The sequence below is a fragment of the Rhinolophus hipposideros genome (assembly GCF_964194185.1).
Source record: "Rhinolophus hipposideros genome assembly, chromosome: 9".
Taxonomy (NCBI): Eukaryota; Metazoa; Chordata; class Mammalia; order Chiroptera; family Rhinolophidae; genus Rhinolophus; species Rhinolophus hipposideros.
Window position 1 is genome coordinate 62,361,826 of NC_138055.1, and position 14,981 is coordinate 62,376,806.

At 36.1% G+C, this 14,981-nt stretch overlaps 2 protein-coding genes across 2 annotated transcripts in view; both read right to left on the minus strand.

Moving 5' to 3' along the window:
* WIF1 (WNT inhibitory factor 1) overlaps positions 1 to 14,981 on the minus strand; it is a 69,048-nt gene that overhangs the window by 19,682 nt on the left and 34,385 nt on the right. The window contains exons 3-4 of the mRNA XM_081060245.1: positions 11,222 to 11,330; positions 1,727 to 1,867 (exon numbers count right to left, since the gene is read on the minus strand). Coding sequence (XP_080916371.1) covers positions 1,727 to 1,867; positions 11,222 to 11,330 — 250 coding nt within the window. The remainder of the gene's footprint in view (positions 1 to 1,726; positions 1,868 to 11,221; positions 11,331 to 14,981) is intronic.
* On the minus strand, positions 241 to 807 carry LOC308502424 (Parkinson disease protein 7 homolog; the record flags this gene model as incomplete). Its single annotated transcript, XM_081060246.1, has 1 exon — positions 241 to 807. One exon carries the CDS (start codon positions 805 to 807, stop codon positions 241 to 243), a length of 567 nt encoding a protein of 188 aa, XP_080916372.1.

The window sequence follows — 14,981 nt, forward strand, 5'->3', positions numbered from 1 at the left end:
TATATAATATATACATATATACATATACATATATGTATATATGTATTTTTTTTTGGCTAAGTGTCATTTATTCTGCAATCAAGTTCAGAAATGTGGGGACACCACTGTAAGGCAAGGAATCTGTAGGTGTCACTTCACGATGAGGACTCCGCAGAATAACCACTCACTTCTGTTTAAAGGGAACTCAATGAAAGTGGTGACAAGCAGCCTATTTGTGACCCAATAGCAGGTACTTCTGCTCTAGTCTCTAAGGACCAGTGGGGCCTTCACCTGCTTGGCCACCTTCTTGCCACTCAGCGCCGTGACAATGGCAAGAGCAAACTCAAAGTTTGTCCCTGGCCCCCGGCTCGTGAGGATTAGACCATCCTGCTCTACACGATTCACTGAGTAGCTATAATGACTTCCATTCATCATTTTGACTTTCGCAAGTGGGTGTGTTGTAATTTTGCTTCCAAAACCTATTTCATGAGCCAACAGAGCAGTAGGACGTGCACAGATGGTGGCTAGGAGGCCCTTCCTCTCCCTTGTTCCTTCAGTATCTTTCACAGCAGCAGACTCAGATAAATTCTGTGCCCCCAAATTACCTCCTGGCAGAACCACCGCGTCATAAGGTCCTTCTTTTTTTGCATCTTCCAAACTGGCATCAGGACAAATGACAACATCTTGGCTACATTGTACGCGGTCTTTTCCAGCTAAACCCGTGATGGTGACCTTAATTCCAGCTCGTCTCATGACATCTACGGGAATGACGGTCTCCATCTCCTCTGCTCCTTTAGCCAGGTTGACCAGAGCTCTTTTTGAAGCCATTTTTACGTTGTAGTTTTTAAAGACTACGCACTGTGCAGACGCACCATGCCAGGCTTGTCATCGCTGATCATAATATACTGAATACAGATATTTCTATCACTTGTACTTCATTAAGTCTTCTGAAGGAAGATTTTACATCTCTCAATCTTATTTCCAACAGTAGGGGCTCATGAAAGAAGACAAAGCAAGCTTTATTCTGCCTTCATCCCCACTTATCAATCGACTGTCCTTAAATTCATGCTGACAGAGAATATATGGTAGTGCCCTCAGTATTCACTTTCACAGGGAGGAATGACCTGTAGGCACATCTTTAGAGCACTGAAAGCTTCCAGAGTTTAAATTCTGTGCTGGAAAAGTCCTGTATCCCAATGGGAAAGGAGCCAGACCTTCATGCTTACAAGGGCATCCAGGGTGTGACAGTGAGGTGCCTGTGCCTGGCAGAGGTTGCTGGCATGATGGTGACACCCTGTCCTCTGTGCAAGTCATCAGCACAAGCTTTGGGCAGGGGGCATGGGGAGTGTTACCTTGACAGGTGGCAGTTGTTGGTAATGACTGCCAACCTTGCTATGAGGACTCAGAGTAAGAAAGGGGGGGAAATTCATGACCAAAAGTGAAATACTCCTGGGAACTCCCAAAGATTGTGTTGGAGGAGGGGAAGAACAGAGGGAGAAGAGAGGGCATTTTGAAGGGGATATTAGAGTTCCTAAAATTGTGAGTGGGGTCAAAGCAGAGAAAGTCTGTCTTAGTACTATTACTGGACCCTGTGTTTATCACCCTCTTCTCCCCTTGGTATAATTATAATTATACAAACACTTACCTACCTATCTAGCTACCTATCTACCCATCTATCTATAAATTTTGGCCCAAATCACACCTGGAAGCCTTATGAGATTTCTCTTGAATGACCATCACTGATTACCTTGTTGACATGTTTTAAAGAAAATAGCATTTTGAGGTGTCCGTAGGATGGTGTTGCCTTCAGAATTCATTACAATCACATTCACTTCAAATGCTGCCACTCCGTCTTGTTTTCCAAGACATGGGAAACCAACTTGAACAACTGAAAAAAAAGAAAATGTAACAGAATTGTACACTTGACACCTATGTAACTGTATTAACGTGTCACCCCAATAAACTTCAATTAAAAAAAGAAAGAAAAAATATAAATCTAAAAAAAGAAAATATGAAGAAAGTTTATCTAGTTGATTCCTGTTTTACAGAAATCTTGGTAAGAGAGATAGAGAACAAAGCAACAATGTTCACATTTCATTATCTGACATTCTTGTATCTGAAATAGGAGTAGGCAGTGTATTTGATCATCTGGGTATTCTCCACAAAACTTGTACATCATACTGGGTGGAGAAAAAATGAGTGACCCTCATGAATTTGTATCCTATTGACATGGAATTGGGGATATTTTGTTTGTAGTCTGGGCTTGTACTATCTTGGAAAGATTTCCTCTGAAAATCAAAGGTGCAAATAGGCAGCAGCACAGATTGATTAATTAGGGGAAGAAACTGTGGGCACCTTCACCACCCTCCAAAAAACAGCTAAAAATCAACATTTCAGAATCCATTAAATAAAGCCCTATAAGTAATACCCCACTGGTTTATTTTTACTCTGTTTTGCTTGATAATGACAAAATACCTTCTTTGGAAATATTCTGTAACTCAGACTAGACTCCAGTCATTGGAGTGAGTTAGTGAAATTAACATTTTCCAAGGCTATTTGTTAATATTAAGAAGTATCCATATCTTGGGTTTGGTGAAGAGGAAATAATGTCATGATAGGCTTATATCTAATGGTTTAAGTTCCTAAAGAGGAAACACTTCTTTTTTGTGCATCTAATGATCACTTGGGGTGTGCAGGTGTTGACTAAGCAAAGAGTGGGAACAATGATGTTGCTGTACAGGGAGGTGAGGCCACCATTTGCAGCATACCCACAAGTCATTGGGTAGAAATTGGCTCAAGTCATTGGCTGAGAGACTGATTATGTAAATTTTTAAAATCCACTGTGTTATCATAACATATCCACTGGGGAAGACTGACCTAGCTGATTTACTAGACTTTAGTTCTTCCTTACAAATAGAAATAAAATTGCTAACAGGTAAACATATGAAATTTTGTTTTATTTTGTTTCTGTATGGCAAGTTGTGGTTACTGCCAAGTTTGGAAAAATCATACTAAGCCAAGAAAAATCCTTTCCTGTTAGAGTTTTCATAAACCTTTCCCCTGGGTTTATAAGAAAAAAAATGAGCTGGAAGTTGGTGTGCTCTTTTCCATAAGGCATTGCACACAAGTCATACAACCTTCCTTCTTAACGTGCTCTGGCAACCACAAAACCCCTCTTGAGGTTTTGGCATTGTCTGTGTTCATTACTGCGCCAGTCTCAAAATAACATGAATTTCCAGCTTTCCTGAATCTTAAGATGTGTACATTGCAAATAATTAAATGATGAAAATATATACATATTTTAACTGAAATAAAGAGAAAACCAAAATTGCATCTAAAGTTCAATAGTGAAATTGTCCCCATTAAAAGCCTCAGTTTAATGTAATCTTATATATGAAAACGACAATTTACAAAACATAAAAGTCCATTATAGGAATTTCCATTTCAGAAGGGAGCAAAGGAACTCACAAACAATTTCTTTCACTTGCTAACTCTTGCAATTCGTTTCATTTTATTCAATTATAAAATTTTACTTATCTTTCTCATGAATCTTTTGCATGGATGTGTAGGCCAATAATTGAAAACTAGAAGAACCTGAAAGGATACTTAGAGATAGAACTTTTAGAATCTTACTCACCACATGTCATCATCCAAACTATTATTTTCCAGGTGTATCTTTTTCCTTGGCCTTATCCAGCCTCCACTTTGCAGCATACCTAATTCTTTTTTTTTTTTTTTTTTCGGATTTACCTCTCACGGACTGGGGGTGGAAGTCTGAGATCCAGGTGCCAGCATGGGTGGGTAAGGACCCTCTTCCAGGTCAAAAATTGCTCATTGAATCCTCACATGGTCAACCTACCTAATTATTTTAAAATGGCACTTTGGTTTTATTTTAGCTTTCAGAATCTTGGTATGAAAGCAGATGTTTGTAAGTAAACTCTTCAAGTAAACTTATCAGCATTGTCAAATTTTAAAACATATCTTGAATGTTAAATATCAAAAAATGTCTTATTACATGTATAGGAAATTCAGTTAAGAACAATTATTAGTTCCTCCATATTTTCAGATGTGGTAAAAGCAGAAAAAGTCAAGAACCATATAACTTCACTTATATGTGGGATATAAAACTGAAAGCAACAAAGGAACAAGACAAAGAAAGAAAACTGATAGACATAGACAATAGTTTAGTGGTTACCAGAAGGTAAGGGGGAAGAGATGGTAGAACAGGGAAAAGGGGATCAAATATGTGGTGATGGAAGGAGAACTGACTCTGGGTGGTGAACACACAATGCCATATATAGATGATATTTTATATAAATGTGCACTTGAAACCTATATAACCAATATCACCCCAATAAATTTTTAAAAAGCAAATTATTTACAAATGATTAAATTATGAATACATGTTCACATATCCAGTCATTAGGGGCGCTTCTAGAGGATTTGGAGTGCTGACATACAAGTCTGTATTTGTTCACATGGCCTCTAAGTCAGTGAAAGTGAAGAGATGCACAGAGTTCCCTGGCCCATGGTTCTAAAAAACATGGATCTGAACAATCCCAGGGAAGAAAAACAAGGATGCAAAATCCAATGAAGTTCAATGAGAAAAACATACCATAAGTAACTTTCTGCAGGGTTTTCAAGATTAATTTTTCCCTTTAAATGTTTAAATACAAATTTGAGTCAAAATACAAAGAGTTCATCCATTCAATATTTGAGTGTTTACTGTTTACTGTGTTTACTGCAAGTCACTTTTCCAAACATTGGGGATAAAAATCCCGCCCTTTTTGGTGCTTATGTTTCAGTGATTTATTCTGAAGACATTTTGCAATAGTAAAATATTTTAATCATTTAAAAAATCTAGAAAAATATCCATTCAACCATTGATGGACACTTAGGTTGTTTCTATGGCTTGGCTATTATAAATAATGCTGCAGTGAACATATGGGTGCAGATATCTTTTTGAGTTAGTGTTTTCCTTTGGATATATTCCCGGAAGTCAAATTGCTGGATCACATGTTAATTCTATTTTTAATTTTTTGAGAGACCTCCATACTGTTTTCCACTGTGGCTATACTAATTTACATTCCCGCCAACAGTCTACAAGGGTTCCCTTTTCTCCACATCCACACCAGCTTTTGTTATCTCTTGACTTTTGATGATAGCTTTTATAACAAGAGTTTACCCAATGACAAATGATGTTGAGCATCTTTTCATGTACTTGATGGCCATTCCTATATGTTCTTTGGAGAAATGTCTACTCAGGTCCTTTGCCCATTTTTAAATTATTTTCTTTTTGCTGTTGAGTTATATGATTTCTTTACATACTTTGGATATTTACCTCTAACCAGATATACAGTTTACAAATAATTTTTGCAGTTCTATAGGTTTTCTTTTCATTTTGTCGATGGTTTCTTTTGCAAAAGCTTTTGGGTTTGATGTAGTCCCACTTGTTTATTTTTTATTTTATTGCTAGTTTTTTAGGTGTCAAATCCAAATAATCATTACTAAGACCCTTGTCAAGGAGCTTTATTCCTGTGTTTTCTTCTAGGAGTTTTGTGATTTCAGGATGTACATTTAAGCCTTTAATCCATTTTGAGTTAATTTTTGTGAGTGGTGTGTATGTTAGTTTCATCTTCAGTAAGTGATGTTTGGGAAACCTGTGCTTTCCCCAAACTAGGTCCCTTTCAGTCCCTGGACACGTGGCCCATGTCCACTGTGCCCTGACTGCACACCCATCCCCTGCTTAGAATGTTCTTTCTCCTCTTTGCTGTCCAGTGTCCTCTTTCAAGACCAAAATTAAGAGTCTCACGCTCTACCGACTGAGCTAGCCGGGCGCCGCTTCAAGACCAAAATTAAATAGCACTTCCTCTCTGTAGCCTTCCCTAACGTCCCCTGACTGTATCATTTCAGTTATACATTTCACAAACACCTCTCTATATGATTGCATTATGATATAATGATTTAATTATGATTCTGCATCCTTTGCTAGGGATGAGATTTTCAGAGTCAAGGACCATATCTTATGTGGTTTTATAATTTCAGCACCTAATATGTTATCTGTCACAAACGAGGCACTCACAGACACAAAGATATACCTGATGGAAGACACACTCCTATACCTTTCTACATGCAGATACACACTTGCACATACACACATGCACACTCACGCACATACACAGAAGACAAAATTCACCATAGACAGTGGGAGATGTAGAGAATAAAATATTAGCAGTATGTACTCAGAAAAAAAACATGCACAAAGAATAAGAGACACTGAAGGCAGAAAAAGCATACACTCTATACTTCCAAGGAGTAATAGAGAATGGAAGTTAAGTTGTGCTTTTGCAACAATAAGCATTTGAGTAGAGCACCACTTTTACCAAAAGCTAGATGAAATTAGGCCAGATGCTGTAAAATCCAGTGCCGATCAGGTTGTACAATTGAAACCGAGGTAAATTAAAACAACTCAGAAAAACTAAAGCAGATTGCACATAGCTCACATGGCTTTCAAGTACACACTGATCGGCAACTGATTGCATAGAAACATAATCTTATGTAGAAAATTAATCAGAATACGTTTGTTGATAAAACAATGAGATGGGCATGGTGCTTATACGCCAGCCACTGCCCTCACAAGGGAAGAGATGACAAAGGCAGGCGAGCACTCATCCTCAACACCACTTGATTCTAAACTGCTACCTGCTTATAAATCATCCTACACAAAGAGTCATCAATGCTCCAAGCTGTGCCGACAGCCATTCAATGTCTCAGCAAACACTGAGCACCTATTCTGGCCTGCACTTTATGCTAAGGACTCAGTCACCAAGAAGATGATTCTGCCAGTATTAGCACCTATTTAAAAATTTCTAGACATTGGATTCCTGAAAGTCTTGGTTGAGAAACACCACTGCTCTGTTGTTTTCATTATATGACAGAGACAGAGTGTTCAAAGAGGCAAAGCTTTGGCTTTATGGAAACTTTATGTTTTTTGTTATCCAACTGAGTGATTTTACTGAACTACCCTGCAGTTTGTATTTCCTGTTTTTGTTCTATTCGGATGCCAGAAGGCAGGCACTTCATAACTGTTAAAGATCAAGAGTTTTCTTTTTCATGCAATGTTTAGGCATATAGGAATCTGTGGGATAAAAGAACAGCTTAGCAGCTTAGGGGTATAAAATAGACCCGACCCGTAGAATAATGAACACTACCTGGATACTTAGGAGCAAAGACATACTGAGTCGGTTACTTTTTAATAATTCAAGGTACCCTCACTGCTCCTACTGTGGGGACTGAACTAATGAGGCTAATGAATAACTGCCCTGCAATGGGCTAAAATTCCCATAAACTTGCTGCACCTGCATTTTTTTGCAGACAAATCCTACATCTGCCTCCAAAAACCTATGTGTGTGGGAGTAGAGTTGTACATGCAGTATGTACAATTGTGTGTGTACAACTTTGTGTCTGTCTGTGTGTGTGCACGCACGTGCACAAGTCATCTGGTCCCAGAGGGCTTATTCTTTTTCACGTTACCTTGCTCAAAGTATCACCCATTTTTTTCTCTAAAGTATATTACTTATAAAGATTCTAAATTATTAGGAAATGATGTTGTATTTAAACATGATCTATTAAAATATTCTCACATCATATGTTCAAAATCTCATTGTTTCAATATCCGAAGAAGTAGAATTTCAGTAAGTTCTTTTTTTCACTACACACAAAAAGTGAAAAAAGCTGGGAAGATTTAAGATACAAGCATTAAATTAGAAATCCAAAAAGTCAAGACTTATTGGAAGTTGAGCAGGTATAACTGTGCAATTAATTTAATTACGCATTTTAGTTGGCTACAAAGAGCTTATATTTGTTTAATAATCAAGAAGACAAAAAATTTCAAAAAAATAAAATGTAAATTGAGAGACATGCTCTCAATTTAGAATCAGTTTTATTCCTGATTCTTTAAAAAACAAAAAGCAAAATATCTGATCAAGAAAAATTTTATAGCAGATTGACTAGAAAGGAACATGGCATGAGACACGTGACATGATCATATTCCAAGAACTTGGCAACCAGAATGTCTTTCTTGTCTGCAGCATGTAGTACTGCCCCAGCAATGCCATCGGAGTGGGACTAGATGTCCATGTGTCTGGAATTGGGGTATCCATATCCTTAGGGCTACAAATCCCAGGCCAGTGACTCTCCAGAACCGCAGGCCTCATTCAATTCACATGAGCTTCCTAGAACCTTGAACCCATCGAGATTGGAAGCAGACCCTATGAGAAGGCTACTAGTCCTACCTGGGATGACCCAAGAGAAATGCACATTCGCTCTTCCTGTCTGTATCCACACTGGCGCTTATGCCAGGAAGTTAGAAAAACTTTGTGCTTATTTAGTCCCCAACTCTTATAGTGCTGATAAGTGGCAATACAGATCCATTGGAAGTAGGAGATAACTGCAAACTGAAAATGGACTTTGTAAGGATGCCTGATTTCCTGATTATTTCGTAGATTTAAATTAGCTCCTATTGAGATTTTCATTTTACACCTGACAAAATTCTTCTGATGTCCCTCTAGAAGAATAAACTTATTTTTTAAAAAAGAAGCAAGGTTATGTTATCAATTATTTTAAAACATTATAAAACTACAAATAATTTCAGTATTAGAACAAACAGTAAGCTCTCTTGAATCAATTCAACCTCTCACACTGGAAAAGTTAATGACTCAGAAAAATGATTCAGGTTACACCCTTACCTCATACTGTACCAAAATTAATTTTTATACACCACTAGAAGCAAGTACAAGTTATCACTTAACTACTCTCTGGAATAGGAATTAATTTCCAAGCATAAAAAGAACAGGAAAAAAAATCAGAAAAATACATAGGTTTGACCACATAGAATTTTAAAGCCCGTGCAAATTCCGCCCCCTCAAAAAATATACAAATAATAAATTAAAAGAATTGCAGTAAAGGGTAAATACTTTATAGTGAGTTTTGCAAGTCAGTAAGAATACTATTATTTCAAGGTAAACATGAGTATGGTACACAGATATTTTACATAGAAACAAGACAGGAATTTTAAAAATCAAATTGAAAGAACACTGAGAAATCACTTTTCACTTTTTAAGTCAGCAAAATAGTTACTGTGATTAATAGCTCTTGCTGATGAGATTACAGTAAACCAGGCACTCTCCCACGCTGCTAGCCAGGGTACAAACGGGCACAAGCTTTGTGGAAAGTAATCGACATTTTGGCAATTTGTTCTAAGAGCCTTTTTAGAAGTTCATAGTTCATATCCTTTGACACAATAATTCTACTTCTAAGAATCTGTTGTACCAAAATAATGAGATGAGCAGCAAGATCTTGTACACATACTAATCAACCAGTATTTTCTGAAATCCTGCTCTGCGTTGAGCCTGTGTTGGCAGTTGTGGTGAATAAGACAAACAGGATTCCTGCCCAGTGATCATCTATTACTTAAAAAGACATGTATTGTGAGATTTCTAAATTCAAACCCTGAAAACAGGATGAGTAACGCACAATAAAGGAATGGGCAAGTAAATTATGGTATGTTCATAAAACAAAATACTGAAAGAGTATTAAAAACAACTTTTATAAAAATCTATGGCACAGGACTACGCTGATGTTAAAATGTTAAAAGCAAAAAAAGTCATGATGCAAAACCAAATATGTAATTTTCCCACAATCATGAAAAAAATGTATGTTCATAGATGGAAATATTTGAACATGTTAACATAAGTGATCTCTGTTTTTCTAGAAGTCATAACACCTGGGCTCTAGTCTCAGCTCCACCACTTATTACTAATATATGATTTGGAGAAAGTCAGTTAAACAGCATAAGCCTTAATTTTCTAATTTGTAAAATGGAGCTGTAATTCTGGCCTTGATTCCTTCCCAGAACTCAAATTAGATAATGCATGAATGGGTGCTTTGTAAACTGAAAAGCTCTAACGAAATATAACATACTATTATTTTCTTAGCAAAGAAGAATGATTAGGTCTGAAAGACTAAACCCCTTTCTTCCACTTTTTTTATGTGGCAAATTCCTATTTAATGCAGTAGTCCCCCCTTTTCTGTGAGGGATATGTTCCAACATCCTGAGTGGATGCCTGTACCAAATTCTATACATACTATGTTTTTTCCTATACATACATGCCTATGATAGTTTAATTTGTAAATTAGACACAATAAGAGATTAACAATAACTACAATAAAATAGAACAATTATAATAATATACTGTAATAAAAGTTATGTGAACGTGGTCTCTCTCTCAAAATATCTTAATGTACTGTGTTCACCTTTTCAATTAAAGGAAGCACTTATGGCTTCTCTTTGACGTATCCAGGTGACCAGCATCACTACTCTTGTACTTTGGAGCCATTATTGAGTAAAATAAGGGTGACTGGAATACGAGCACTGAGATAGACAATCTGATAACCGAGATGGGCGGGTAGCATGTACAGCGTGGATACACTGGACAAAGGGATGAGTCTCATCCCAGACTGGACAGAGGGGACAGTGCAAAATTTCATCATGCTACTCAGAATGGTGCACAATGTACAATTTATGAATTGTTTATTTCTGGAATTTTCCATTTAATATTTTCAGACCACAATTGTCGAAGGGTGACTGAAACTGCAAAAAATGAAACCGCAGCTATAAGGGGGGACTACTGTACAATGCTCACCTTTGGGAAGTTTTTCTTGATTTATCCCATTTGCCCCCAATCACTTACTTTGCATCTTTGCCACATTTTTGTATGTACGCGACCGTGTTTCCCTGAAAATAAGAACTAACTGGAAAATAAGCCCTAGCATGATTTTTTCAGGATGATATTCCCTGAACATATGTCCTAATGTGTCTTTTGGAACAAAAGTTAATATAAGACCCAGTATTATTTTCAGGGAAACATGGTACATTAATCCACACTCACTGGCCAGATATATCTCACCTGGTGACTTTCTTTCTTTTTTTAATCTTGAATTATATGAACTGGGGCTACCTAGAGATTTAGGAAATTATGAAACTGCAATTTCTTCACTCCCATCCTATTTTTTTGCTCAAATTATATTAAGGATATAACTACTGAGCTGCCCTAAAATCAAGCAATCCCTTCAGAAAAATATTCCATAATCCCTCGACTGGGTGACATCTGGATCTTAAATATTATTCCCATCACCATTACATGTTAAGTGCAAACCTTTCTCTGAGGCAAAGGCCACCCACCTGATGCCTTGTGAGGTACTGTTCCCAGCAGAGGGACATTGACGGTTGGATCTGCCATGATGCCTTTATCCAGGGAGCGCAAGGACAGGAATTCATAGAAGTATTCTGCCTACAACGAAAGGCATTGACAGTCAGTATCATGGAAACTACTGAGAGTGAGAAGGTACTTCTAAACTCACCATCCCTTTGATGGAAAAATGACATTTTTCACTACAGAAATTCTGAAGCACACATCTAAAGTATTGTGTAGGCATAACTCACTGTTCTGGGTTTTAGAGCTCTAGAATTAGACTCTCTAGTGGGAAGTGATCCTTTAAAAACATTTATCCAAAATATCCACAAGAAGTGTTTTAGCTTAAAGGACATTAGTTAGTTACTGTCTCTTAAAAGAATTGAGAAAAAAAGCTCTTAAAGAAACAGGGATGGCAAAACAATCATCAACTAGCCCTTAGAAAATCCATCTCAGCTTCTTGGGTAAGTCTTTAATTCTTTTCAAGTCTGAAGTGAGTCTTTTGATCACAATTTGGAAAGCTGTAATAAAATAAGGACTAATTAAAGCAGCAATCTATGGGCAAAAGAAGATATAAAAATCCAAAATTTAATGACCTAGCTGTTAACATTTATTTTTCAGTCTCATTCCCTTTGAAAGGTTTATATTTAAAACCTAATTTAATTATGAAAAGCCTAAAAATGCAAAATTCACCACCATAACACGACAATAAGCCATAAAACACTACATTGTAAATGTTTTCATTTTCCCACTAAGTCTTTGAGAAAATGGTTCCTGCTACTTAAATGCCCATTACATACTGAAAGTAATGATGCATAATCTCACTCTAGAGCTTTAGTTCTAACTCTTAACTGATTCTTAACTAAGTTATTTAAAGTGTTTGGAATGGGAGTTCTAGTCAAATGCTGTGCTTGCCTCCTCCTGTGACCACATTAAAATTACAACTAAATTATACAACAAGCAACCTGGAAAACCATCTGAAGACTCGCTGAACAGAAGTCCTATAAGTAAAGATAAAAAAAAAGAAGCCATGTTGACAATGAATACCATGTTTCCCCAAAAATAAGACCTAGCCGGACAATCAGCTCTAATGCATCTTTTGGAACAAAAATTAATATAAGATGGGGTCTTATTTTACTATAAGACTGGGTCTTATATAATATATAATATAATATAATATAATATAACATAACATAATATAATACCAGGTCTTATATTAATTTTTGCTCCAAAAGACACATTAGAGCTGATTGTCCAGCTAGGTCTTGTTCTTATTTTCAGGGAAACACGGTATTAGCCATTATTCTCAATAAATATATGTATTATAAAAAAGATGTAAGTATTTAAAACAATAAAAAAAAGTTTGGAATGGAAACGTGTTTTTATTTGGGAATAAAGAGCAATCAATAAACAATACAGTTATTAAAATGAGAGTTAGACAAGTTAATTGGTTCTGCAGTTATCTGTAGAGATAGCCAGAATTTGGATGTGTTAATTAATGAAATTAATTACATAAACATGGGCTAGAAAGAGGTTAAAAAAAATATATGGCCTTTCTTATATGCAGTATAAAATTTATTTTCCAACATAGAAGATATTAAGAGATACATAGTAGACATTCACACAACTTTCTGCTTTAGATGACAGTATCAAATGTATTCGGCTTTAACGACTTCATATGAGATTGATAACACAAAGGGCATGGTCTCAGCTGCTACCGAGACATTGTCTACACTTGCAGTGAATTGAAAAACACTTCATGGTTTCACTAGGCCAAAAGGAGCATCTTCTTTGACCAAAATCCCACTACAGCCCCTCTTTGAGTTGTGGCAGTGGTTCCAGAAGACCACTGTGAAGGGTTCTCTAGGAGAACATAGTTTTGTGAATAATTAAATTTATTCACTAGGAGGGCTCATAAGACAGTTAATTACTACCCTGTCTAAGGGAAGCAGAAAACTGCAAAAAGTCTCATGAAAGGAGTGTTGTCAGGAAAGGTAATTCAATTTGGAATGAATTCCTTCAAAAAAGAGAACATTATTTCTGTCCCTTAAGGAAACCAACGACTATCAAAACTGGAATACTATTTAGATAGCTTTTCAGGAATCCTAGTGCCTTAAATGACTTCTCCCAGCTGCACTTCCCTCTACACTTTAGTAGATACTATTTATCATTTAACTTTTTGTTCCAAAACATATTTTAGTTGGCATTATGAAAAGACTGAGTGCTGGATGTGCTTATAATTAATAACTTTTGGGTTATTTATATTACCAAGTACAGTAATAGCAACTAGCGACAATGACACAACAAATACCCATGTAATACATACCATGTGCCAAGACTTATTCTAAACATATGTGTTAACAGCACATATAACGATGGGAAAGAACTGAGTGGATAGAGTGCAAACACTTTGAAAATAAAACACTTTGAAAAAAGAAATTTCAGTGGCTATATTGCTTCCAATACCCTCTAATAAGTTATCATTTCATACTCCATAATTATATCTTTGAGCTTTATCACACTATAAATTAAATCTATGTTTATATAGGTGGTATATTTAAAATTACATTTATAAAAACGAATATAATTTCATTAAGTTTTAAAAATTATTTTTTGTATTAGTAAGAGAAAGGACAAAAGACTAGACACCAAGATTAAAACGATTGCATAGGATTGATGGTAACTTATAGTTTTTCCTTTTCTCTCCTTTCCAAATTTTTTACATGTGTCTCCATACCTTTCATAATGAAATAAAAGCATTTATTTAAAGACAAACATTAACCGTGTACCCTGCTTTCTGTTCTGAATGGCACTGATAATCACTGGCGCTATGGGTATAATTCTCTGATCATGGTGTAATATTCTTCTTGGACTTCTATTTAGTGTGGCTGTGCTCATGTAGCAATTTCATTTAAAGCTCTTGCATGTCTCCTTGAACGTGTGCTTCAAGAAAACAACACTCATTACTATAGTAGCTTCTGAATGTCTCCCAAAACTTTTGATGATGTTCAAAGAATGTAGACCTGAAAGAATTTCACTCAGAGTTCAGATATAACTTCATAGAGCATTTGGGTCTCCTGTTATTACTTTTGGGTATGGCCAAAGTAAGTAGACTGGGAAGCATGGAATGCATTATAGTCAGTATCAGAGAGTTTATAATTACCATTGACATGACTGCTCAACATGATGTATCTAGGTTTAATGGACTTCTCTGGACAGCCAAAACTCTCATCTTATCAACAATAAATTTCACAATATGGAGGTTTGAAGATGTCCCTTTGATTTGTTTGAGAATCAGTAAACATCATGGTTTTTCTACCGCAGTTGTAAGACTATATCATAGGTTAAGAACGGGTCAAACAGTTTCTTACTTGGATCTTATCAGCCAAAGGCAGTTGCCAGAGTCAACTTTGTCTTTCTTGTTGAAGATGATAATATTTCCATAATCTCTGAAGTATACAATTTTCTTCATACTTGGTATAATTTTTTAAAATGGTTTTGTTCGTGTATTGTTTTCATTGCCTTATTAAAAATTCCAACTTGAAAACCACTTGGAAATTGACCAACCCTTTGTCTCTGATCTTGACAATGACTTCTTTCAGTTTCACTTCGTCATTATAAAGAGATCTACCAAAACCACCAATACCATATAAATATTTCTATAAATAATCATCACCAGCAGGTAGAGATAAAATATATTCCTTATTTAACTTAAAAACATAAATATTTCCTTCAAAGTCATAGAAAATG